The sequence below is a fragment of the Triturus cristatus genome, chromosome 1_2 (genome assembly GCF_964204655.1).
Source record: "Triturus cristatus chromosome 1_2, aTriCri1.1, whole genome shotgun sequence".
Lineage (NCBI taxonomy): Eukaryota > Metazoa > Chordata > Amphibia > Caudata > Salamandridae > Triturus > Triturus cristatus.
Window position 1 is genome coordinate 1,024,458,851 of NC_140580.1, and position 26,133 is coordinate 1,024,484,983.

The 26,133-nt window shown below is 47.4% G+C and overlaps 1 protein-coding gene across 1 annotated transcript in view; it reads left to right on the plus strand.

Moving 5' to 3' along the window:
• PAPPA (pappalysin 1) overlaps positions 1-26,133 on the plus strand; it is a 709,179-nt gene that overhangs the window by 263,738 nt on the left and 419,308 nt on the right. Inside the window, exon 4 of the mRNA XM_085612107.1 lies at positions 11,897-12,190. Within this exon, the coding sequence (XP_085468233.1) occupies positions 11,897-12,190 (294 nt within the window). The remainder of the gene's footprint in view (positions 1-11,896; positions 12,191-26,133) is intronic.

Below are 26,133 nucleotides of genomic sequence, written 5' to 3' on the forward strand. Positions count from 1 at the left end.
CTAACTATAACATGCGTGAAACCTATGGTTTTTTCAGTGAATTTGCAAGGTTTTTAAAATGCTAATTACTAACTATAACGTGTGTGAAACCTATGGTTTTTTAAGTGAATATAGATATAGATGTATATAGATATAGATATATGTATATGTATAGATATATAGATGTATATATAATATAGAATATGTCTATATATTGTATATATGTGTGAGTGTATACATATGACATGTTTTTGTACTCATTTTCGTGTATATATATGTATGTATCTCTGCATGTATATATATGTGTATATATATATATATATGTGTATATATGTATGTATCTATGCATGTATATATATGTATGTATCTATGCATGTGTGTATATATATATACATATATATATATATAAATATATATACTGTCCTTTTTCCCAAATTAGACGATCCCCACGAGATAGTTATCACCACCAGATCTTTAATTCCCAGTAACGTGTTTCGCCTGTCACAGCAGGCTTGTTCACACACTAAGGTGTGAGACAGAATTACACATATACTGTAGAAATAATGTAGAGTACGCAACATAGAAATAGGACTTTGTTTGAATACTACTACCTTGGTAGTTTCTACAGCGGCCATATTGGTACAGTACACAGTCCTTAAAATTGCACTCTGTGAATACTAAATGAACATTTGAAATGTATGCGCAAAATAGTATATTAGAAATTATCGACATAATTCCCCACAATCTATTGATACAATGTGCAATTTCAATTTCAATCAACTTTATGTTAAGTGTAAATTACTTTTCTTATAAACATTTACCTGCTCTCGACATAGTGCCATATGGCGGCCATATTGGAACAGTATTCAGTTCAGCAAATTGCACTCAATGAATACTTGTTAAACCGTAGAATATGTGCGCAAACAGTATAGTAGAAATTATCAGTTTAATGCCTCAGAATCTATTGATATAATGCGCAATTCCAATAGTTGGTTTGTTAATAAATGCAAAATGCTACACTTATTCATTCTCGACATAGTGCCTGTATGTTCCATTTAGAGTAGCCCTTCATAGGTCTGTCTACGCCACAAAGTCTGATATTCTCCATTTCTAAAAAATTCCACATGGTGTTTAAAGTCAAACTGAAAATATTGTGAATGATAAACAAATTATGTTAGTGATACCCCAATTCCCTAATTCACTTCTGTGTAAAAGAATATTTCTACAGAAATATATACCATAAATGTAATATTCTAAATAGAAAAGTTCTCTTATCTGTATTCTAAAACGCGTGCCGTCTTAATCACTTAATCTGTGACGGGAAGAAAAGGTCACTTCTGGAGTCGGCCCCTTCCTTTCCCCCTGTGGTTAAAATATAAAGAAAAGAAACCATCAGCTAGTCTAATGGTTTGGATTAAAAATTACTATTTTTCAACAAAATCCACCATACAAAGCTGTTCTAGCATTAGTCAATTCTTCACTTGTACTTATACACCATTATACACCTGAGCGCAACTATAATTTCTAGCTACCAATTAACAGAGTAGGTTCTTCATGGCAACAAACATCAGAATTACTGTTCGTGTAGATGTACACTTAGTTCCTCGTCTGACCCTGGTTATGCTGTGCCAATGCACTAATTTTAGCTCCATGACATATGTTGTCTTCAGACACAATTCTATTCCACTGCCAGGAGCAAAGCTCCATGCTTTTTTCTGCTTTTGGTACCCCTAGTCCCTACCACAGTTCTTGAGCTGCAGAACATTCCTTCCGAGCCCTCCTGCCTTAGAGCGGTGGTTCTCTTCTGCCTTCTTTATGCTCCAGCTAGACATCGGCTAGTTCTAATCAAGGATTTTGATACTATCAGTTTACATCCAGAGATGTTTTTGATTTGGTATCTAATTCCAAGGTAAGGAATCTGAAGCTAGATGTCTCTGTCAGATGATGTTACCTACCAGGATCTAGCCGCAGATTCCTTATGCACCCTCCTCCCCGCTCTGCGAACTGACTCATTCCTATTTTCATATCCTGCTTGATATTGGGATATTGCTCCGGCTTGATACTGGGATACTCCTTATCGCAGATAAGTCTGTATTGACAGAGACAGGGGTATCTCTTTATTCGGGCACTGTTTCCTTGGCCAGTTCATGTAAGTGGCTCCACGTTTTTGGCGCAGAATGTAGTCACCAAAGAAACTGATGTCTGAGTGTTGGGAAGGGGTATATATGGACCCCATCGACATCACATCCGGCTGTCAACTTCACTACAGAGCCGCATGATGCCCTCTCCTGACGCGCAGAGGTGCTGCTGAAAAACCTTCCAGGATTCAGTCTGGCGCCTGTGGATAATTCAAAGGTAAGGAATATGCGGCCAGATCCTGTCTTTACCAGATAAGGCGTTACCGAAGGTAAGTAAGTAACTTGCTCTACAAGCCCGGATAACTCCGCCCTTGTGGCAGACACACAGATAAATTGGCTTATGCCTGCCATGAATCTGCTTGTGAATTCCTTACAGGCATAGATAAGGTACATTGAGTTCTTTAAATTTGCTTACGACTGAATTTGCATTTACTGATAGGCCTGTCTGTCTCTCTCTCTTTTTATGCATCTTTGTTCCTCTCTTTTGCAGCCCTCCTTTTCCCTTCTACTCCCTGCTATCCTATTTGTGTCCTATTATGCCTCTGTTCTCCCCCCCCTTCGTTTTCTGTGGGGATTTTTTCAGAAAACAAATATGCATTTAATAAAGAAATGTTTAGGACTGGAAGCCAGGTCTAGGCGCTGAGATTGGCTGAAAGGAGGACATGTTTTCAATTGCTTTTGATTTAAGGCTTTGACAGACGTGATTAATGTGCGCCTCAGGAAGGAACATATCTTCTGTCCAAGGGCCTCCTCTGCATTTCTCAATCCCATTGTTAATGCTCTTTCTCTCTTTCTTTCTACCTTTCCCTCTCTCTCTCACATACACTCACACAGAAAACCAAATACATTTTCAGGTGTACACACGTTCACACATATACAAACACTGCCAATTAAAGCTCCTCACACGCATACAAGGCACTACACAATATTGGGCCGGCATACCTCAACTCCGCCTCCACTTCCACCAGCCCACCAGACACCTTCGCTCTGCCTCGCTCTTTCTCTCATGCATGCACTCACACCCTGCACCCGCAAAAGCAGAACAGGAGGACTAGCCTTATTACCTTCCTCATACCGTCTACCAAAGACATGGAACGACCTGCCGCTACTCAAATGGGCCTCCATTTTGCCACCGGGATTCCGCTAGAAGCTGAAGACCTCCCACATTAACTAGAACTTACAAACGACCTTCACACCAGCTCCAGCGCCTGGGTGCCGCTAGGGTGATTAGTGGCAATTTGGAAATCCAGATACCATAACACATAGAAACTCAGATGCTCCCACACGCACACACACACACACACATGCACCTACAGGCAGAAAACCAAATACACATTCACATGCCAATATATTTATGCACAACATACACTTTCATAACGAGGTGTCACTAATACATAATGGGGCATATTCACAAGGGTCTATCACCGAGTTAACGGCACTTTATCACAGCCAAAGTTGCGATAAATGTATCGCCCCATTCACAAGCTGGTGTTAACAGCCCACAGCACCAGTTTACCTGCGATATCAGCTGCAAAAAACATCGCCACGGATGACCCCCGCAACTATCGCTAATGAGATGCAGAATAGGCATTCCTGTGTCAAAAGCTGCGACAACTCCACTCCACAACATTCACAGCGACCAGACAGAACTGCGATAAGAACACATAACAGGCGATAAGGCGCGTTAGCAGCAGGAAAATAACACCTGCTCTGACCTGGTGCTAAGTCGGACCACAGCCTGCACCACAAAAGGGAGAACAGCCCACAGCCACATCGGAAGAGCAACAGATGCACCCGGGCAACTGAACATGCAGCCCGGAGGGCCGAAAGGGCAACAACACCCTCCGCCACCACCCCTAGGACCCCCCTCCCCGGCTCCCCCGACCAAACACATGCCACATAAGCTACACCCAATCACGCACAATATTATCCGCATGATGTCACAGAATCACAACTGGTGACATGCATGTGTCATCACAAAAATGAGCATCACACATTCATTTCCGAAGCAACAAATCAAAATTTATTAAAATGAACACAGAAATGAAATGAAGACACATTGCGGCTCCCCTTGGGCCAATCCGTAGGTCACAGCCTGCAAGACAAAAATCATGATGAGAAGGTGTGTCGTGCGTACATCAAAGGGCAGAGAGAGAGCGAAGGAGAGAAAGAGGAAGAGAGGGAGAGAGAGGGAGAAGAAGAAGAGAGTGGGAGAGAGAGCAAGAGGAAGAGGGGAGAGAGAAGAAGAGAGTGGGAGAGAGAGAGAGAGAGAGAAGAAGAGGGGGAGCGTGAGAGAGAGAGAGAGAAAAAGAGAGTGGGGGAGAGAGAAAGAGGAAGAGGGGGAGAGAGAGAGAGAGAGAGAGAGAAGAAGAGAGTGGGAGAGAGAGAGAGGAAGAGGGGGAGAGAGAGAGAGAAGAAGAAGAGAGAGGGAGAGAGAGAGAGAGAGAGAGAGCGCCGCCCATGCGCACCCAGGCCACACTGCTCACCTGCTGCCACCAGTGTGTTTCCAACCACTTGCTGGCATGTCGCACACATCTGAGACAGACCTGTCATCTGAAACAGAGTCCAGATACATATTTGGCACAATACACACAATCGCACATGACAACGTCGCCTGCCCGCCCATGCATACCCAGACAGAGGCACCCCAGACCCCCCCGCCGCCCATTGGAGCATGCCAGTCCATGCACACCAAGGCTGCACTGCTCACCTCGGGTGCCACTAACCCTGTGCAAGCCCAGTCAGCGCCATGTGGTGGCAGGCCCGTGACGGCCGCAAGACCTCGGGTGCTTTATGACTAAGAACCGTGGGGCGTCCGTCATCCAGTCACCACCGGAAGAGGGAAATGTGACGTCGTCGGCCCCTTATGTTGGCGGAGTCACATGGCCTGTGACGCCTGTGCCGGATGGGTGTGGTGTGCGTGCAAACCTGCCCTCAGGGAGTGGCTGTGACATGCTGACAACTAGACCAGTGACCTGCACACCACCAGCGAGTACGCCTGCGACGGGTAGCAATGAGGGACCCCCTCGGAACGTAAGAGGAGTGGTCAGGCCTGCCGTACTCCGGACCAGTGCAGGGCTTGCAACAATAACACGTGGGATCTGCGCGTGGTTAAGTTAATTTCCGGACATGGAAATGACTGATGCGTGTGCCCCTGTTGTAGTGTTCACGGTACCCGGTACCCAATATGCTATGTAGCACCCTCTGAATGGCATCCCACAGGATGGGCATCATTGACGCAAGGGACATCACTGTCCCTCCATTCACCCACACATTCATACATGGATGATGAACGACATAACACAACAGTGCATCACTGGATGTTTATTGCACATCCAGTGCAGTCCTGCAGCTGGAGCGGTACAGGGCAATGCTGAGCACACTACACAATATGGGCCCGTGGAGGGCCAGCCAGAGTCCATACGGGGATGACAAGTCCTGTGGAAGAGGTAGGGTACAGTCCGCAGTGTGGTCGCCGTGTCATTGGTCATAAAACAGGATATGGCAGGCCATGTCGCTGTCCAAGGTGAGTGCATCGGAGTGTATCGGGGGTCAGTGGTAGGTCATGGGGCCATGTGCGACACCAAGCAGGAACAGGCCAGGTGGCGGAAATGAATGCTAGTGCCTCCTGATCACAAACCCATCAACGTCCTTGTCCCCGGATGTGTGCACTGCCCCACCTGTGGGTGTTGCAGTACTGGCTGGGGCACTGTGTGCCATTGACACATCATGGGCCTGAGGATGGTTGTCGGCCGCACTGTGTGGCAGTGACACATCAGGTGCCTGGAGTGGATACGCCTGCCGCACTGTGGGGCACTGACACACCAGGGGGCATAGATGTGGATGGTGTAGGGTCAGCAGCATTCATCAGAGCCACGCCTTGTGGAAGCAATGCCATGATGGTGGTCTGCAGGGCATGGTAGATCCCAGCTACATTTTGCTGATGTACAGCGGTGGCTGCCATCCTTTCCGCCTCCATCCGCACCATGTCCTCCATGAGCCTCCGCATGTGTGCCAGCTCACGGCTGCCATCGCTGGAGCCCCTCTGAGTGGACAGGTGTTCTTCTCTCCACGTCAGGACTTCAGCAATGTCAGTCAGGGCTCGTGGGAGGCCATGGATTGCGTACAGTTTGGTAGTCATGACGAACCCCACCCGCACCTGCTCAGCTGTCTCCCTCTGGGCCTCCAGCACACGGCATTGGAAGGCCATGTATTGTTCCTGGGGGGTTTGGGAGACTGGCGGGCCGTGGGTGCCTCCTGCTGGGTGGTTTCGGTGGTGGGTCGATGCAGCTGGTCAGCCCTGATCCTGGAGGTGAGTCGCGGAAGATGTCAATGATGTCTAGGAGGGCTTGGGTGTCGATGCTGGAGTTGTCCTCCTTGTCATCAGTGAAGAGTGGCTGGGACTACTCTGCAGGGGGTATTGACGGTGTCCCTGCAATGTGAAGGGATGATGGAAGGGATGATGGTGTATTGCAATGTGTCCACATGTATGTAGCTTCATGGTACATGTAGACATTCAGACAGCATGGCATTGTACATTGTGACAGTCTGTGGATCTGGGCGATGACCCAGTCATTGAGGGTGTGCGCTGTGCTGTGCTTGATTGTGCATGTGAGCCATCGTGGCCATCTCCACCCATCCCCCCAGTACCTGGTGGCCACTCACCCTGTTGCGGTTGTGTTGTGTCCTGTCGAGCAGTGTCTGGTCCCCCGACTCCGGCCACAGTATCCACACTGATGACTGTCGACACCAGCTCCTCCATGTCATCCAGCTCGAGCTGTGGCGCTGGGCCCCCACCTCCAGTCTGCATTGCTGCCTTCTGGTTGGCAGCGAGTTTCTCCTTGGTCTTCTGCTTGATGTCATTCCATCGCCTCTTGACCTCGTCCATTGTCCTCTTGTGCTCTCCGACGGCATTCACCTTGTCCACGATGTCCCGCCATATTCCAGTTTTGGTGCCCAATGACACGTTGGAGGTGACGAACAGTTGTTGATGGTGTTCCATCACCTCCGCGACTATGATCCTGTTCGCCTGCGGACTGAACTTTTTTCTTCCTCTTCTTCTTGTCCTTGCCCTTCCCTGTGTCTGAGGCCCCGGGCTGGTCGTCCAGGGTGCTTGTGGGGTTGCACTCGTCCTCTGCGCCTGCTCCGGCTGCCTACATGGTGCTTAGGTGTTGGTCAGTTTGTGTTTGTGTTTTTTTTTCTACTTTTATGGAGATTTTTCCCGCCTGCCAGGTGTGTGTTGCAGGCCTGGCACTGCTTATCGCTGATTTCCTCATCGTGCTTTGTCCCATCGCAGGTTTTTTGGTGTTGTGGTTTGTGCTTTTATCTCCATCAGGGTGGTTGTATTGCGGACATTGTCCGCGGTTTCAGCAGACTATCGCATGGTACCGCCTTGATGTGAATTCCACGTTGACAAGGGTTTATGTTCCCGCGATGGGCTGCGATGTGGAGAGTTGCGTTAAACTACTCTTGCGGTAGTTATCACACGTTCTTGTGAATATGCCCCAATGTGTATTGCACAGAGTATTACACATGAATAAACTGTGCTTTTGCCCCCCTGCATAACTTTTGCCACATCTTAAATAAACTCTTTCATCGTGCCCTTGCACTTCCTGACGGTTCTAATTTGTATTTTTATGGTTTATTTGTGATTTTCATAAGACCATCTTATTTATTATCATTGGCGATCTAGTACTCGATTTTTGGTAGCGCTTTGCCCCGTTCCTCTAGTTTCCTCGCTGCACTTCAGCAGGTCACACACAGTTTTACATTTCTCCTGGCAAATCAATGAATCATCTTTTTGCGCTGCTTATTCTTGCAATGAACACGAGATCACTGCCGTTTGCACTTTAAGCATGGGTTTTGATGATTTGACTGTTCGTGACCATTACTTGCTCTTCCTTGATGGGTCCTCAATACGCCTCATTTCTTTCTCAACTTTACAAGAGAATGTTCCACCTTGTCGACCTGAGCTTTGAGAGAATGGTGGTCTTATGTTTCTCATGCTTGTCACACACCTGCCTCATTGTAACGATGGAATTTGCAAGCTCAGTGTCCGAAATTCTCCAGAAAACAGATCAGGTAACACACATCTTCAGCAGAGACCCCAGACCCCATGGTCATGCATGAATCATTTCTAGTCATTGACACATACGTGAGGTTTCTGATCCCCTCTATGGCCCACAACGAGAGCAGTACTAAGAACATTCAGGACGTAAACATCTTAGCCTTTCAAGCTCTCCACACGCCTCCACACTGAGGTATTCAGGCTGGAGCGAAAGCCAAAAGATTTGAATCTGGGGAATGCACAACCTTGACTCAGGCCCCTTTGGTACTGGGGAAATAATCGGAGACCCTCAAGAGGGAAGGCGGTCTGCGTCTTTCAAACCAATATGAAACGAATCCAAAATAGTGAGGCAGGGAAGGGGTAGAACATTTGGATGTGTCTGAATACAATAAAATAATTCCCCTTGCCAAACATTGGTGGTTGTGACAGCTCTGCGCGTAGCCGCAAGGAGAGCTGAGAATTACATTGCTGAAATAGTAAATGTGAAGCATGGACTTACAGGAAGTCCTGGATTCAAAAGAATGCTTTGGCAATCAAGTTAACAAAAGAAAAGAGAGAAGGGGAAAGCGAGTCCGCTCCCCTGGTGGGGATCATTGAGTTTCTGTAGAAAGAATTGTGGTGAATGCGTTCTAAAATGTGATCCCGCTCCAAGGCTTTGAGTGTGCTTTGCATACTCCGCACAAAAGTGTTTCAACCCAGGGCCCAGATGGCCGGTGTTTGGCCTTGCTGTTAGTGCGCTCATCGAACACATAGATGGTGCCTTTTGCACGCTGTTGGCCGTGGTATCCAATCATAATCTCTGCACAAAATGAATGCCTGTGCTCAAACTCCCATGCCATAATACAACATTTAAGGATCTAGTATCCCGAACATCAACTGCTTGTCCCCATAACTCTAGAATGGGAAGGAACATGGGAAAATGAGTTCAGAAAACTGATTTTGCAAAAATTGTAAAAAATAAATAAAAATGCAACAGCATTATTGCAGGATTTCTGAATTAAAGACCTCCTTTTTAGGTGGACGATTATGAGGCATCTTAAAAAAATTGCCATGGTTCCGATGACAATGCCTCACCCGATTCTGCTGTCAGACAAACACCTTGACTGTGAGTTAGCTACGTTAGATCCACCAGCTCACTAGTGTTGGAGAGCCTTCTCTATTTACAGTGAAGTTGTTTTTCTACTATCTCTTGAACAATCTGGCAGTCCCAGCCAGGAAAGAAACAACACCCCCAGCGCACTCGGACAAACTTTGAGTGCACCAGATGTATTCTTATTTTTTCTTTTCAAAAGAAAACATCACTTTGAGGGTTTGTTTTTGGAAAACAAAAACAAAAAATGTTAACCCGTCCACCATCCCAATATGATGTGGCGAGCAAAATGCCATTCTGTAGCGCCACCAGAAGTGCTTCTGCATCAACTGTTGATGATATTACCTGTTGCAGCAACTTTAAATTAGGGGTGGGTGAAACATTCCTCTCAGATAGCGAAGTTCGGAAAGTTTTGCACACTCCGCGTTCCGCTTGAAACTTAGAGTTCTGGCAAAACTCTGCCAACCAGTGCATGGCAGAGTTTTTTGCTAGCGCGTGACTCGCAGACCCTAAGTTGGTGAGTGCAATTGAAAATTGGCATCCCCTAGCTTGTTTATCGGGTGCAAGAACCCCTCCCGGTGAGATTTTTCAACGAGGACCGTCGCAGCTGGATGTGACTGTTCAGGTTGAGAAAGCTGCTGCTCGAGTAGAAAATCTACTCGAGTAGCAGAAAGAAGCAGTATCCTCTGGCACGCCGTATGGTGCCATTCACTTTGATTTTACTGTGTGGAATAATTTCCCTGCACTCAAAATCAACACGAGCAGCACAACATGCCATATTCCGCCCACTCGCAGAACTCCGTGGAATCTCGCGGAGGTTTTATATAACTCCGCAGAATTCTGCAGCGTGAAACTCTGCAATTTCCGGCCACCCCTACTGCTAAATCTACATTTGGCGGAGGGACTGTAGCTGACGTGTCGAGAATTGACTTCTGCCACATCAGTAGTTTGGCAGCCCGTCAATCAACACATAAGTGACTCCCTAACACTGGTGCTGGAACAGTTTTCAGAGTGGGGGTGCTGCCATCAGCGTTAGATCACTGAAGTGATAGGAATTGTGAAAAATCCAAGCGTCACAACGAGAAAAAGTGTAGTAAATGAGCCACGCCGATTCAGCAGAAGAGGGGTAAGAGTGTAGAATGTGTTCGGAGGTGCATTTTGGAGTACCCTTTACCAGATATATTACTAAAGCATGGTGAGGTAGTGCACTGTCATTTACAGACAGCACATTTCTCATTGAAATGGGCACTAAATGTGCACAGACCTGCAATTTTACTGATAAAACTACATAGCTCACAAACGACAGTGAGGAAATCGGATTTCACTGAATAATTATCACTTGCACATCACTAAATTCAGTGTCTTCATTTGTTTTGATCCTATTAAAATGCTTGTTTACACCTCGCTTCAGAATTATAAAAAAGTGCTACTTTATTCTTTCTTATTTGCTGATATATTTTTGAATATTCGTATAGTCCGTTTACAGGTTATTTAAGTTTTGTTGTGAGAATAAATAACACCCAACAAGATTGTCACATAGTTCAGATTAAAAAATCCTCTCACATTGTAGTCAGAGAATGAAACATAAACACCAATCTACATATTAAAGGAATAAGCAGCAGTTTACAGACGAGATATCCTGGCATTTGACCACTGTCTTTGAATGCACAGCAAACATGACAAAATAAAACAAAATTTAAAGGCATATTTATTCCTTCCTCATTCACCTTCTAAACCCAAGCATGGTAACTCTGGGGGTGCTACAGCACCCTCCGCACTCCTTCTTCCAGCGCTTACGCTCCCTGAGTGAATGTAGATATTTACATAGGTAAGATAATAAGCAAGAGTCATAGCAATTTATTCAACTAGCCAACGAACAAGCGTTGTGATAGCCAGTAGGTCTCGCCTTTCTGACCTATTAGCTAAAAAGAGGAAGAAAATAAAAAGAGGCACGCTCATGCAGCAGTCGCTAGCATGCATGTCTGTAGGTGCGCACATATGTGGTGACGTGTATGCATGCATGTTTCCCACCTACGGAATGACACAGGTTCCATGTTCTTTTTAACCCCTGTTTCTCTTTACAATTTAGCAAACACAGCTTCTTACACAATGTCATGTATCCTTATTGTTTACTTTCCATACAGTTTTGGCTCTCCTCTACTACTTTTTGGGCACCAATCTATCTGATACTTCAAACCTCATTCATTAGGTGTGAGCTTGGATGGTTCAAATAATCTCGCTCTTTCTATTATCAATCGACCTTGGTATCAAAATTTCCCTTATAAAACATTAAGGTTTGATCTTAGAAACATACCTCTAACTCCTGTGAACACTAGGACTTTGAAACTTCTGTTACTACCTTTCTTTTCCTTTCAGACCAGCTGTTCCATTTTCTACTCTCAGCACATTTCTGTCTTTATTAAGACATGGATTCACTACTTGGGAGGTGGCTTAATTCTACAGTATTTTGGATGCAACTGTCTTCTTTCCTTGACAGGTTGTTGCTTTGTGTTTATTGTTGTTAAGCCACACGTCTCCTCTTGATAGTCTCTCCAGGCAATGATTTCCATGTCTCCTATGTCTTTTCTAATTAATTTTCCGTTATGTTTGTTTTGTTTGCAGGTGGAATTGTTCTGAACCCATCTTTTTATGGCATCCCAGGTCACACACACACGATGATCCATGAGATTGGGCACAGCCTTGGCCTTTACCATGTCTTTCGTGGCATCTCTGAGATTCTATCCTGCAGTGACCCGTGCATGGAGACGGAACCATCCTTTGAAACTGGAGACCTCTGTGGTGACACCAATCCAGCTCCCAAGCATAAAATGTGTGGCGACCCAAGCCCTGGGAATGACACATGTGGCTACCAGCATTTTGTGAATACTCCTTTCAACAACTACATGAGCTATGCAGGTATTCTGCTATTGCATTTTCGTATTTATTTGCTCTTTCCATAAAATCTGATGTGAACCTACATAAGATCATGGATGTACTGGCTTCAGGTTGCAGCCGATGCACAAATCAATTTTGTTAACTTAAAAGCACTTTTGGCATTGCTCTGAATTACGTGAAACAGAGCCTCATATGGCACTGTCCTAAAAGAGGGTTGAGATCCACAGGTAAACCCCTTTTGGTACCCTCTATCCCTCAAAATTGGAGGAAAAAGGCTGGAGGGAAATCTTTTTTTTTTGCACTGGACTGCTTGTTTTGGAACTCCTTCCTGAACAACCGTAGGAGCATTTCTAATGTTTCTATAAACACATTTATGTGCGTAATTCTCCATGGCACTGTCTGAGTCAGCACATAGTCACTTCTCACTGGAATGATTAGCATTCTATAGAATTTGATTGTGTTGGGCTGGATTTAATTACTACAAACCCAAATCTCATCCTGAAATTCCCATTGGGCGGTCACTGTTGTTTTGGACATATTATGTCTCACTGTGAAAGAGTCGCATTCCTTGATGTGCAATGTGACTCTTCTATAGTGTAAAAGGCTAATTGCCTATCATGGGGTCTTACACCCAGTATTTTTTGTTTTACTATTAAGACTGTCATGTTTTCCCTGGTAGAAGAGCTGTCCTTCCATAACTGGCTAATTAATAATGCAAAGATGATGAAAGAAAGACCTATTATGGGGGGACATAATGATCCGCCATATAATGAAAAATATATAATGACGCTAAAGATTTAAAGTGAGTGAATCCTACATGAAGCATTTAATGTATATTTAATACAGTCAAGTGAGAAGTCATGCATTTATATACCAGAATATTATCATTTGCTTCATGAGTTGGGTTGAAATGTTCACTGCCACAGTAGGTCAGGATTCTAGAAGTTCTTATTCTGGTTACCCAATCCCGGACCATTAAATCATAAAGAAAATGTCAATGACCTCTAAGGGGCTTAAAAAGTGCATATGTCTTTAAGAGAAATACTGGTATACCTAGTGAAAAGGTTCCACGCAGCCGCAAAAATGATGTTGTGGTAACTAAGACATCATTAATGAGGCCTGATATAAACACACATATTTACTCCAGTATTGGAGCTTTCATAGATTCACATGCCTGAATCATTCCCTGTCGTTGAGTCGGGAATCTCCGGTATATAAAAAAGCAATGCTTAGTTGGATAGCAAACTGAAAAGAGGCCTAGGCCCATTTCCCTTTTGCAACCCATAACCTTTGTTATGTAAAAGAGACCAAACTTGTCCCTGAACCAATCAGAGCTCCTCACCCTCTAGAAGCCTGCTGAGAGAACCTTCTGCCCCTCAGATTTTCTACCGCATGTTGTGCTAGGGAGTCTCCTTTGAGCTCTGCTCAAATTTTGTTTTTTCAACTTCTTTCAAGAACTTTGTTCTTAGAAATTCAACTGTATTTTGTACTACGCTGGATTGTCTTCAAATACATTCTTTAGAGAATGTCTGGAAAGGAGAAGAAAGGTTTATTTCGGGTCTGTGCAACTTGTTCTAAGAAGAGGCTCTACACTGATGACCCTCATTCTGACTGCATGTACTGTCCATACCCGGATCACCAGGCCAAAGACTGTAAGGTATGTCGCACTTTCTCAAGTAAAACTCTGAGAGATCGTGAAGGGCGGCCAGAAAGGAGGTTATCTCCAGTGACAGTGAGGAAGAGTCCTCCTCAACATCTAGGAGATCTCAAAAGATAAGAAAATCTCCTCAAACTCATTCCTCAGGGAAATGTCCTGAGACGGCCCTAAAAAAGACCACTCATGGGTCTTCTGGGCGCAGTCCTTCAAAATCTCCTAAATCTGTGGAAAAAGAGAGTAAGGGACATGCTTCTGGAGAAAAACAATCAAAAAAGATGAGTTCTGAACCGTCAAAGTCACCTCCTCAGGTCAAGGAACCCTTCAGGAAGCTGTCTTTGATGCCTCCTGAGGTAAAATCTAAGAAACAGGCATCGTCGACGGGATCGCCGACGAAGAAACCATCGTCGTAGACGATGAAGATTGAGGTTAAGCTCATATCAAAGACACCATCATTGACTATTACAGCCTCTCCGTCGACGACGTCATCGTCGACGGTGGCGTCGACGCCGGTTACTTCGGCGGCATTAAAGACGACAGCGTCGACGACAGTGTCTATGACGGGATCGTCATCGACGGTGACGACGACGGGGTCATAAACGGGAACATCGACGACGACAATGTCGTCGATGACGGATAGTTCTTTACGCCTGGTGTCGACGAGGGTGTCGACGGCAATCTCGTCGATGGGCTCGTCGACGAGGGAAATTCCAGATCAACCAGAAATCATTAGGAAGAGGAGAATTACACCAGAAGTCACCTCCCCAAGCAAGATCACTCCTCTGGTGCCATCACACCTGCTAGAGGAGCAGGATTCAGAGGAGGAGGACGACGGACCCTTTGGATACGCCAGTAGTCCCTCACAATTGCATGTGAAGTGTCAGGATGATGACTACAAAGAGGGATGTGGGGAGTACCAATATCCTCCGCAACAACATTATCACCAAGGGTACCAAAAAGAGATTGTGGGTATGCCATCTTCCATGATGATGGATCTGCAGTTTATGCTAGCATACTATAAAAGGACATTTTCGCCGACACCAGCTTCTCAGGAAATCCCGGTCTTGCATCCCCATTCCATCCCTGTTACTACAGTTAGAAGCAGGGAATCACTACAAGAAGTTATGCCTACATCTCCTCAAACAATACACCACCAAGATCCTGTAACCACGGACGATGATGACCAGGAAGAGGGAGTGATAACAGATCACAACAAAGAATGGGATGATTATCAGATTCCATCTCCGGCATCTCCCTCACCAGTACCTGTGGATTCTCCGTCGGTGGATATCGCCGGATTCCATAATCTGATGGAAAGAGCTGCAAAGGGATTCCAGCTTCCTATGGCTACAACAAAAACGGAATGCTTCCTATACGATTTTAAGGAACCATACCACAAGTCAGTCCGGTCTATCCCAATTGTGAGCCATGTGTGGGAAGAAGGTTTAAAAGTGATGAAGACACCGGCAACAGTTACACCTGTGCTTGCTAGATTGGAGAAAAAATATAAAGCTCCTTTGAACGCACCAGTGTGTTTACTGGGCCATCCAAAACCTGATTCTGTGATTTCGCAAGCGGCGCAACCAAAATCTAAGAATCCCTCTGCGCCTATATCAGCACCTCCTGACAGAGAGGGGAGATGATTAGACAAGGCAGGAAAGAGGTTCCCATCCATGTCTGCTCTCCTAGTTAAAGCTGCAAATGCCCTTGCCATTCTGGGCAGATACGATAGGCAGATGTGGGGCGATATGGCACCTTACATGGACCTCATCCCAGAGGACAATAGAGAGGAGGCGAAAAAGATCCTTCAGGAAGGAGAAAGGGCTTCGGCTGAAGTCATTGACTGTGCGATGGATATCGACAGCCTTCTAGTCGCTTGGAGGAGTGGCGGTGCTACGGCGTCAGGGGTGGTTGAGGGCGACTGCCTTTATACCAGAGGTGAAAAATAAGATTCTAGATCTCCCTTTCGACTGAGAAGATTTGTTTGGAAAACAAGTGGATGACGCACTTCAAGGTATCAAAAAAGATACGGATACTGCAGAAGCCCTAGGTTCACTACAATACCGTGAAGTGCCCTTTCGGGGTGCCAGAGGGAGAGGCCAATCATCCTATAGAGGGGGTTACCAGCAGGGGCGATACCCCTCTTATTCCTCATCATCACAACCATACCGACAGCAATATGGTCAAAAACAATCAGGGAACTATACAAAGTCTGCTCCTAGAGGACGAGGGGGCCGTCAAGGAAAGTACAATGGCAGAAGACAATGACAACCTCCTGGATGCGGCTACATGTATTTCTTCCCTTCCACAAGTTCCCCTGGGTGGAAGAGTTACTTCACATCCGCATCATTGGCAGAAAATAACGACGGACAGATGGGTCCTCAATATAATACAATTCGGACACACTTTAGAATTTCTTCAATCCCCTCCTTGCACACCACCGACAAGTCAAGAGATCAAACGTCTATCTCAGATGCGTCGGGAGATTCGGACAATGCTCCGAAAGGGAGCAATCGAACCGGTGCCGATCTCCCAAAAAGGAAAAGGGTTTTACTCCAGTTCCTTCCTAGTCCGGAGGAATGCTCTCCAATGGCGTCCTATTCTAGACCGGAGGTCGCTGAATACTTATCTCAAGAAGCAGTCTTTCTGGATGGTGACCCTACAAGACATTCTGCTGCTCTTAAACCCAGGGGATCATATGACCACTCTAGACTTAAAGGATGCACATTTTCACATCCCCATTCATCCTTCTCATAGACGGTATCTTCGGTTTGCTGTAGCCGGAGACCATTACCAGTTCAAAGTACTACCATTTGGCCTCAAATCAGCCCAGAGAGTTTTTACAAAGTGTCTGGCGCCAGTGGCAGCTTTTCTCAGAAAGCTAAGACACCAGGTGTTTCCATACCTGGACGACTGGTTGATAAAAGCACCATCAGAAACTTCAGCCCAGGTGTCAACTATGGCATGCATACAATTATTTGCCAAACTAGGACTGGTTTTGAATATAGAGAAATCATCCCTTCAACCTTCAAGGAAGATCACATTCCTGGGAGCGATTCTGGACACCTCTGTAAACAAGGCATTTCCCTCCACAGAGAGGCAACTGGGTCTCATGACGATTGCCAAGAATTTCACTAGAAAAATGTGTCTTTCAGTATGCACATACAAGTCACTACTAGGGACAATGTCCTCTTGCATACCTCTGATTCCTTTATGCCGACTAAAGATGCGTCCATTACAGGAGGAACTGGACCGGCAATGGCACCAGGCAGAGGGATCCTTCGACGACAAGGTGAAGATCACGCCTGCTGTGGGGCAAGCCCTAACATGGTGGACCCACAAAAGGAACATTTCGGTGGACCTTTCCTTCCTGACCGAACCAGCTCCATTGGTAATTACCACTGATGCATCCCTGGAAGGATGGGGGCGTTCCTTCAGGATCCACAGGTCAGCCGTCGGTGGAGATTGCAGGAACAGCAGCTCCATATCAACTTGCTGGAGCTCAAAGCGATAGGCTTTCCTATCAAGAATTCAGGGAGCATCTGTTCTGATAAGAACAGACAACACAACTGCAATGCACTATATCAACAAGCAGGGAGGTACAAGATCACTCTCCCTGTCGCAGGAAGCACAAAAGATATGGAAGTGGGCTGTTCAACACAAGGTCAATCAATCAATCAGTGACACTTGTAAAGCGCGCTACATACCCGTAGGGTCTCAAGGCGCTGGGGGGGGGGCGAGGGGGGGGTGCCGCTACTGCTCGAACAGCCAGGTCTTCAGCTTCTTCCTGAAGGAGAGGTGGTCTTGGGTCAGGCGCAGGTCGGTCGGGAGGGAGTTCCAGGTCTTGGCGGCCAGGTAGGAGAAGGACCTTCCTCCTGTAGTCGCTCTTCGGATGCGGGGGACGGCGGCGAGGGCGTGGTTGGCTGATCGGAGGTGGCGTTTGGGAGCGTGGAAGTTGACTCGGCTGTTGAGGTAGCTCGGGCCTTGGTCGTGTAGGGCTTTGTGTGCGTGGGTGAGGAGGCGGAAGGTGATTCTTTTGTTGACGGGGAGCCAGTGAAGGTCTCTCAGATGTCCGGAGATGTGGCTGGTTCGTGGGATGTCGAGGATGAGTCTGGCTGAGGCGTTCTGGATCCGCTGGAGTCTCTTCTGGAGCTTGGCGGTGGTACCGGCGTAGAGGGCGTTGCCGTAGTCCAGTCGGCTGGTGACGAGGGCCTGGGTGACGGTCTTCCTGGTCTCGGTGGGGATCCACCAGAAGATCTTCCGTAGCATGCGTAGGATGTTGAAGCACGCCGAGGAGACGTTGTTGACTTGCCTGGTCATGGAGAGGGAGGAGTCCAGGAGGAAGCCCAGGTTGCGTGCATGGTCTGTCGGTTTGGGTGCGGTGCCCAGGGCGGGAGGCCACCAGGAGTCGTCCCAGGCGGAGGGTGAGGAGCCCAGGATGAGGACCTCCGTCTTGTCCGAGTTCAGTTTCAGGCGGCTGGTCGTCATCCACTCGGCTACCTCTTTCATCCCTTCGTGCAGGTTGGATCTGGCGGCGGCGGGGTCGTTGGTCAGGGAGAGGATCAGTTGGGTGTCGTCGGCGTAGGAGATTATGCTGAGGTTGTGTTTGCGTACGATGGCCGCGAGGGGGCTCATGTAGACGTTGAAGAGGGTGGGGCTCAGAGATGATCCTTGAGGGACGCCGCAGGTGACTTCGGAGGCCTCTGACTTGTACGGTGGTAGGCGGACTCTCTGTGTTCTTCCGTCGAGGAAGGAGATGATCCAGTCCAGCGCCTTGTCCTGGATTCCGATGTTGCTGAGGCGCCGTACTAGGGTGCGGTGGCAGACCGTGTCGAATGCCGCAGAGAGGTCTAGGAGGATGAGGGCCGCTGTTTCTCCATTGTCCATCAGGGCTCGGATGTCATCGGTGGCGGCGATGAGGGCGGTCTCGGTGCTGTGATTGGCTCGGAAGCCGGACTGTGAGGGGTCGAGGGATCCGTTTGTCTCGAGGAAGGCGGCCATCTGCTTGTTGACGGTCTTCTCGATGACTTTGGCTGGAAACGGGAGGAGCGAGATGGGGCGGTAATTCTTGAGGTCGGTGGGGTCCGCTGTAGGTTTCTTTAGTAGGGCGCTGAGTTCGGCGTGCTTCCAGCTCTCAGGGAAGATGGTGGTGTCGAAGGAAGTGTTGATGATGTCTCGCAGGTGGGGTGCGATGACAGCGTCGGCCTTGTTGAAGACGTGGTGAGGGCAGGGGTCGGTCGGTGATCCGGAGTGGATGGAGTTCATCGTGCGGATGGTGTCTTCGGTGCTGATCGGGGTCCAGGCGTGGAGGGTGGTGGTGGGGGGTGGTTGTTCGGTCATGGTGTGCGTTGGTTGGTTGTTGAAGCTGTTATGTATGTCCGCGATCTTGTTGTGGAAGTATGAAGCGAGGGAGTTGCAGAGGTCTTGCGATGGGGTGATGTCGTTGTTTCCTGCGCTGGGGTTGGAAAGCTCTTTCACGATGTTGAAGAGTTCCTTGCAGTTGTGTGCGTTGTTGTCCAACCGGTCTTTGAATGCTGTTTTCTTGGCGGCGCGGATCAGCTGGTGGTGTTTCCGGGTGGCAAGTTTGAAGGAGGTCCTGTTGTCTGGTGTCGGTTCCCTTCTCCAGACTTTCTCGAGGGCTCGGCAGTTCTTCTTGGAGCTCTTGAGTTCGTCGGTGAACCATGGGGCCTTCTTGCTGCCGGGTCTGCTAGGCGGGGTCCTCAGTGGGGCGAGTTCGTCCGCGCAGTTGCTGATCCACTTCGTGAGGTTGTCGGCGGCTTGGCTGGGGTTCGCTGAGCTGGCAGGAGGGTGCTGGTTCAGGGAGGTGGTGAGCTGGTCTGCTGTGATCTTGTTCCAGCTTCTGCGGGCTGCCTGTTGCTGGTGTTGGTGGGTCGTCGTTCTCTTGAAGGTGAAGTGGACGCAGCTGTGGTCCGTCCATTGAAGCTCTGTGGCGTGGCTGAAGGCGATGTCTGTGCTGGATGAGAAGACTGCGTCGAGTGTGTGTCCGGCGAGGTGGGTGGGGGTGGACACCAGTTGCTTGAGTCCCAGGTTGGCGAGGTTGTCGAGCAGGGTGCTGGTGTTGCGGTCGTTGTTGTTCTCCAGATGGAAGTTGAGGTCTCCCAGGAGGATGTAGTCGGCGGAGGGGAGGGCATGCGGGCTGACGAAGTCGGCGATGTCCTCGCTGAATTGTGTGCGTGGTCCAGGGGGTCGGTAGATCAGGGTGCCTCTGAGGGTAGTGTTCGGGTTGGTGTGGATCTGGAAATGCAGGTGTTCGGCGCTGGTCGTGAGACGGATGGTGTTCCTGTGGATGATGGCGATGCCTCCTCCCATCTGGTTGGCGTTTCGGTCCCTCCGGACGACCTTGTAGCCCTCTGGGATAGCGATGGCGATGTCGGGAGCTGAAGAGGCGTTCATCCAGGTCTCCGTGAGGAAGGCGACGTCAGGGGCTGTGGCGTCTAGAAGGTTCCAGAGTTCGATGGCGTGTCTGTGGACGGAGCGGGTGTTGAGCAGGATGCACTTGAGGTGGGTGCTGCTGGTGTTCGACTTGGTGGGTGCTGGTGCGAGGCTGGTCCGGATGCAGGTGAACTTGCAGGCGTGGCAGCTGAAAGGTCCGTGGGTACGTCGTGGAGTGGCTTGATGGCATTCTGGGAGTCGGCCGGTGTTGAGTGCGGTGAGGGTGGTGGCGGAGTACGTCAGGCGGGTCGGTCGGGATCTTCGTTGGCCAGGGGTCCTGGCGCTGGGCGCGGACGGGCGCAGACGGGCTTACCTTTGGCGCGCCTTCGGCGCACAATCGGCACGCCCGCTGCGCGTGACCGCTGCGCGTTCGCACGGTCGCCATATAAGGCGAAGTGCGCGGGTGGGCGGGGCAGCTGGGAGGCGGGAGCGGGGAGGGAACAGAAAGGAAAAAGGGGCGTGGTCAGCGGTGGTGGCGGGAAGCGGGGAGCGGGGAGGGAAGGCGGAGGGCGGCGAGGTGGGCGGGCAGACAGGCAGGAGAACGCAAAGGGCTGAAACTGACTAGAAAAAAATACAGGCACAAAAGTCAGACAAAAGCTGCTAACACGGGAGGAAAATGCAGAAACTGACTAGAAAAAATACAGGCACAAAGTCAGACAAAAGCTGCTAACACGGGAGGAAAATGCAGTTCAAACAAGCACAAATGCTAGACAAAACAAGCACAAAGTCAGACAAAAGCTGCTAACACGGGAGGAAAATGCAGTTCAAACAAGCACAAATGCTAGACAAAACAAGCAAAAACAGACACGAGCGGCGTCAGCCGGCAGCGAGGCAGGCAGCGAGGCAGAGGGCAAGGCGAGGGGGCACACACAGCAGCTGGTGGCCGTGCGGCGCGGGGGTGTCCCACAAGGTGTTTCTAAAAGCGGAACATCTTCCAGGAGATCAGAATGTCAAAGCGGACACTCTCAGAAGACTGAAGTCCACTTGCCATGAGTGGGAAATCAACCAGGAGATTTTACAAAGCATCTGCTTCAAATGGGGAGTTCTGACAGTGGATCTGTTTGCGACAGCTCAGAACAAAAAATGACGGTTCTTTGCAAGTTGGCATCACCAAAGGGGTTCTTGGGGGAATGCGTTTTTGATGGTATGGTCAGGCGTCTTTGCCTACGCCTTTCCTCCGATTCCCCTCCTGCCACGGGTTCTCACAAAGATAAAGAAAGAACAGTGCAAAGTGATACTGATAGCTCCGTGGTGGCCCAGGCATCACTGGTTCACAGTGTTGCTCCTGCTGTCGGAGGATCATCCGATTCGTCTGCAACCAATACCATCACTCTTGACAATGTCCCGGGTACAAGTGCTTCATCCAGACCCGAAATCGCTACGCTTAGCGGCCTGGCTCCTGAACAGTGCGAATTTCAACACCTAGATATTTCATCAGAATGCAGAGATATACTAGCAAATGCCATAGCGAAAAGTACAAACAAGACATATAGGATGAAATGGAAGAGATTCTGTTTGTGGTGCCAAGAACGTGATATTCATCCTCTAAGCTCAGCGGCACATGAGATTATTTCATATATTTTAATGTTAGCAAAGTCTGCTTTGGCCCATGCTTCTACTAAAGTGCATCTTGCTGCGATTTCTCGATATAGAAGAACTTCCTCGGGTCCATCACTGTGGTCTGAAAGGATTATCAAACAGTTCATGAAAGGATTGTTTCGGACTTTTCCTCCCATAAGACCTCCTCCACCTCTCTGGCAGTTGAACATTGTTCTATCTCAATTGATGAAGCAGCCCTTCGAACCAATTCACAGGGCGGATCTAAAGTTCTTATCCTGGAAGGTAGCTCTTCTAATAGCTCTCACTTCAGCCAGAAGAGTTGGGGAAATACAGGCTCTCACGATACAAGAACCATTTTTGCAGTTCAAAGAGGACAGGTTTGTTCTCAGGACTAATCCAAAATTCATTCCGAAAGTGCCTACAGACTTTCATATGAATGAACCGCTGGTCCTTAAGGTTTTTTCCCTCATCGGTCAACAGCAGCGGAGAGAGCTCTTCATTCATTGGATGTTCAACGTTGTCTGAAGTTTTACTTGCAGAAAACAAGGCCATTCCGCAAGTCTACTCAATTGTTTGTGCCCCCAGGAAGGGGTTCCCTTTGTCAAAGACGTGAATTGCCCGATGGATTTCAACTGCAATACAGTTTTGTCATCAGGCGGCAGGGAAGCCGTTGAATGCACGTGTCCGTGCTCATTCTACAAGAGCAGTGTCCACCTCCACTGCTTTATTTGCAGGAGTACCTATCCAGGATATCTGCAGGGCTGCTACCTGGAAGAGTATGCATACTTTCACCAGACATTACTTCCTCGATGCACCTGCAGAAAAAGATGTGGCAGTAGGACAAGCAGTACTGAGGAACCTTCTCCAGTGACAGTGAGCCCTCTTTACCATCCCTCCTTCCTTTTATTGGTTACCAGGGACGGACTGGCCCTAGCGGGCACCGGGCAATCCCCCGGTGCGCCGCATGGGTGGGGGCCGGTTTTTGGCCCCTGGGGGCCGTTTTTGTTACAGGGCCGTTTTTGCAGCATAGCTGCAAACTCGGCCCTGTAACAAAATCGGCCGAAAAACGGCCCTGGCAAAGAGCTCGGCGGCACCCCCAACGGGGTGTAGAGAGGGGGGCGGCCGAGCACTTTGCCAGGGCCGGTTTTGGTTCCCAGTCCGGCCCTGTTGGTTACATATGCACATTTTTTTGTTGTATATTGTATTATATGCAATTTGGAAAGTGTTTTCTGTGTGTATTGGTATGTGAAGACCGCTTTTATCGAGCTACATATGTTCCCTTGTTCCAGGTCTTGGGTAACAAAAAATGTGCTATGTTTTACTGCTCGCTATTCTGATTCAGGCATGTGAATCTATGAAAGCTCCAATACTGGAGTAAGAAAACAAGTTACTTACCTGTAACTGTAGTTCTCCAGTATTGGAAGCTTTCATAGATTCGGTGACCGTTGCTTTGCTCTTCTGGCCCCATCCCTCTGGAATTCATTGTCTCTCTCTATCAAGTCGAGTCCCTCCCTACTCAACTTTAGGAAACTGCTAAAAACTTCCCTTTTCCCTCTTCCTTGTTAGTCAGCTTACTGTTATTTTTCATTTGTTGCCGTTATCACTCTTCTGTGGTTAAGCGCCAGGAAACCCTTGGTGTCAGTGCGCTATATAAATATCATTTAACATAACATAACATTCACATGCGACCCACCCTTCTCCCCTGAGAGGCTCACCTCGGATTTAGCACAAAAGGTGTGTACGGCACAAGTGCACGAAAATCCGAGGGGCAGAAGGTTCTCTCAGGAGGGTTCTAGAGGGTGAGGAGCTCTGATTGGTTTAGGGACAAGTTTGGTCTCTTTTACATAACTAAGGTTATGGGTTTCAAAAGGGAAATGGGCCTAGGCCTCTTTTCAGTTTGCTATCCAACTAAGCATTGCTTTTTTATATACCGGAGACTCCCGTCTCAACGACGGGGAATGATTCAGGCATGTGAATCTATGAAAGTTTCCAATACTGGAGAACTACAGTTACAGGTAATTAACTTGTTTTCTTCTGCAGCATGTATATCCCGAAAGCTTAATACACCACGCAAATCTTACATGTTTCCATGGCATAACTATCTTAAAAGCCTAATACGCACAAATCTTGTAGCAAGTGAAGAAATGTGCACTGTTTAAACTCTAGTTCAATAAAAAGCCAGCCAAAAATCGAAACCAATTTTGTAGATGTAAGGAACAGGGATACATGGGCACATTAAAGACAGTGAAATATTTAAGCAGTTGAACACTGTACAGAAAAAGTTTTTTTAAACATAAATATTTCTATATCTAGGAGTCTGAAAATACCACTGCCTGAGTGTCAAAAGTAACAAAAGAAAATATTTCCTCACATTAACATAGTGGATGCATAGACCTACCTTCAAGGCAAGTGTGGAATCATCAGCAGACTCCATGCCATTTTCATTGCTGGTACAAATTACAGCTGTGCTCTTTGGAAAAGGGTTTCTTGACGAACATTAAAGTAAGAGGCAACTGTCTCTACAGACAGAAATGATCTATCATATACCGGAAGTAAAGGATGAGGGGGAGATGAGCTATGGTACCTTGTACTAAGGCAGTGAGAGAAAACTTCCAGACTAGAGGACGCCATGTTTGTATTTACTCATTTATCTGTTTTGTACAGCATATCTTCACCAGATGGTACTATTGCTGTTATCAAAGTAAACCGAAGCTTCAAGGTTAATAACAGATACAAAGAAAATACATATTAGAATATCAAGTTGTTTTTTAAAGAAAGGGCAGACAAGGCTAGTTTTTAGCAGTTTTCTGAATGTGGGCAGAGTGAGTTGTCTTCGTGTGTGGCTTGGAAGAGAGTTCTGACTGATTGTTGGGATGCCTTTAAAACTTTGGGTTAGCTCTTGGGAAGTAATGACTGTCCATGACTCAAAATATGAAGAGTTTTTGCTGCTGGGATCTGTTTTTCACCCTGAGATGGTAAGAAAGGTTAGCCAGAAATGAAGGTTAATTTAGTTAAAGGTTATTTTTCACGTTGACACAAAAGATTAAAAAACAACAACTTTTATTGCAAAGAGAAGAGGCAATCCTGTTTGGTACATATTCCAGTTTAGTCCAAGAAACCCCAAAATTATTCTATTTTATGTTTTCCCTACTAACCCAACCCCCCACCCCACCTCCACACCACAACTGTCCCCTCCACACACGAGTCCATGTCATGTCCGTGTGAGAAAGTTCGTCACGCTTTGACTCCTCCCCTCCCCTCCCCATGACCATGTTTTCTTTTACATCTTATTCGCCTCGACAAAGTTAGTAACTCTAAATCAAATCTAACGCTCTTAGTCTATATTTTCTAGTCCAGCATACTCTGATGCCCAAAAATTCTCAATTTGCTGAATCTTTTTAAACTGTTTGCGCTGGTTGCTCAGGTCATGCATCAGTTTTTAGGTCTCCCCTGACCCAGCGCATGCGCTGGTCTGGCGAGACTTATTGAGAGGGCTCCAACAAGTGCTACCTGGCCAGCCTAGAGCTACAGTGCATGTGCGCGGGCGTGCGTGCCGCGCTTTACCGCGATTACTTTCACTTTCGCGGCCGCACGGCCGCTTGGCATAGCCAATAGGTCTCGCTTTTGGGACCTTATAAGTATTTAGTTATGCAACTGTTGCATCGCTAAATACTTATGAGGTCCCAAAGGCGAGACCTATTGGCTATGCCAATGCTTGTTTCCCTTTCTTTTTCCAGTCTGACGCAATTAACTGTATAGCAGCTGTTGTTAAATGATGCACAGGTGTTCTTGTGTATTTCGTACGTACCTTAAATTTTCTCTCAGCCCTAACAGGAGGGTCTCCAGCGTATCTATTCTGATACCAGATACATCGGATACCAGATTGGCATCAGGCCAATGATGCGTTTGATTCAAATAAGGATTTCTTTCCAAAAGTGTCATTATTATAAGATCACCTAATGTGAATGGTAGATCCCTACCCCGGGCCCTCACCTGATCTCCAACACATACCCTCTATGTTCAGGTAGACATGTTTAAGTTGTTGAGTAATAAGGTACTAAGGGTAGAACAATTTGTACCTGTGTTCTCTGTGTAGCACAGTTTTGTGTTCCTCCATTATCATGGTTTTTCCAAATCTACATCCAGTGTTTCTCTTCCAAGGATATCCTCTCACATTTTCTGAAAACCCCAATGTCCTTTTCTTTGGCCTCGCCTTAGTAATCTATAAAAATGGATGTGACTCCCCTGGATTCTGGGCCTGTCCTAATATATTTTTCTAAATCTGTGAGATCCTTCT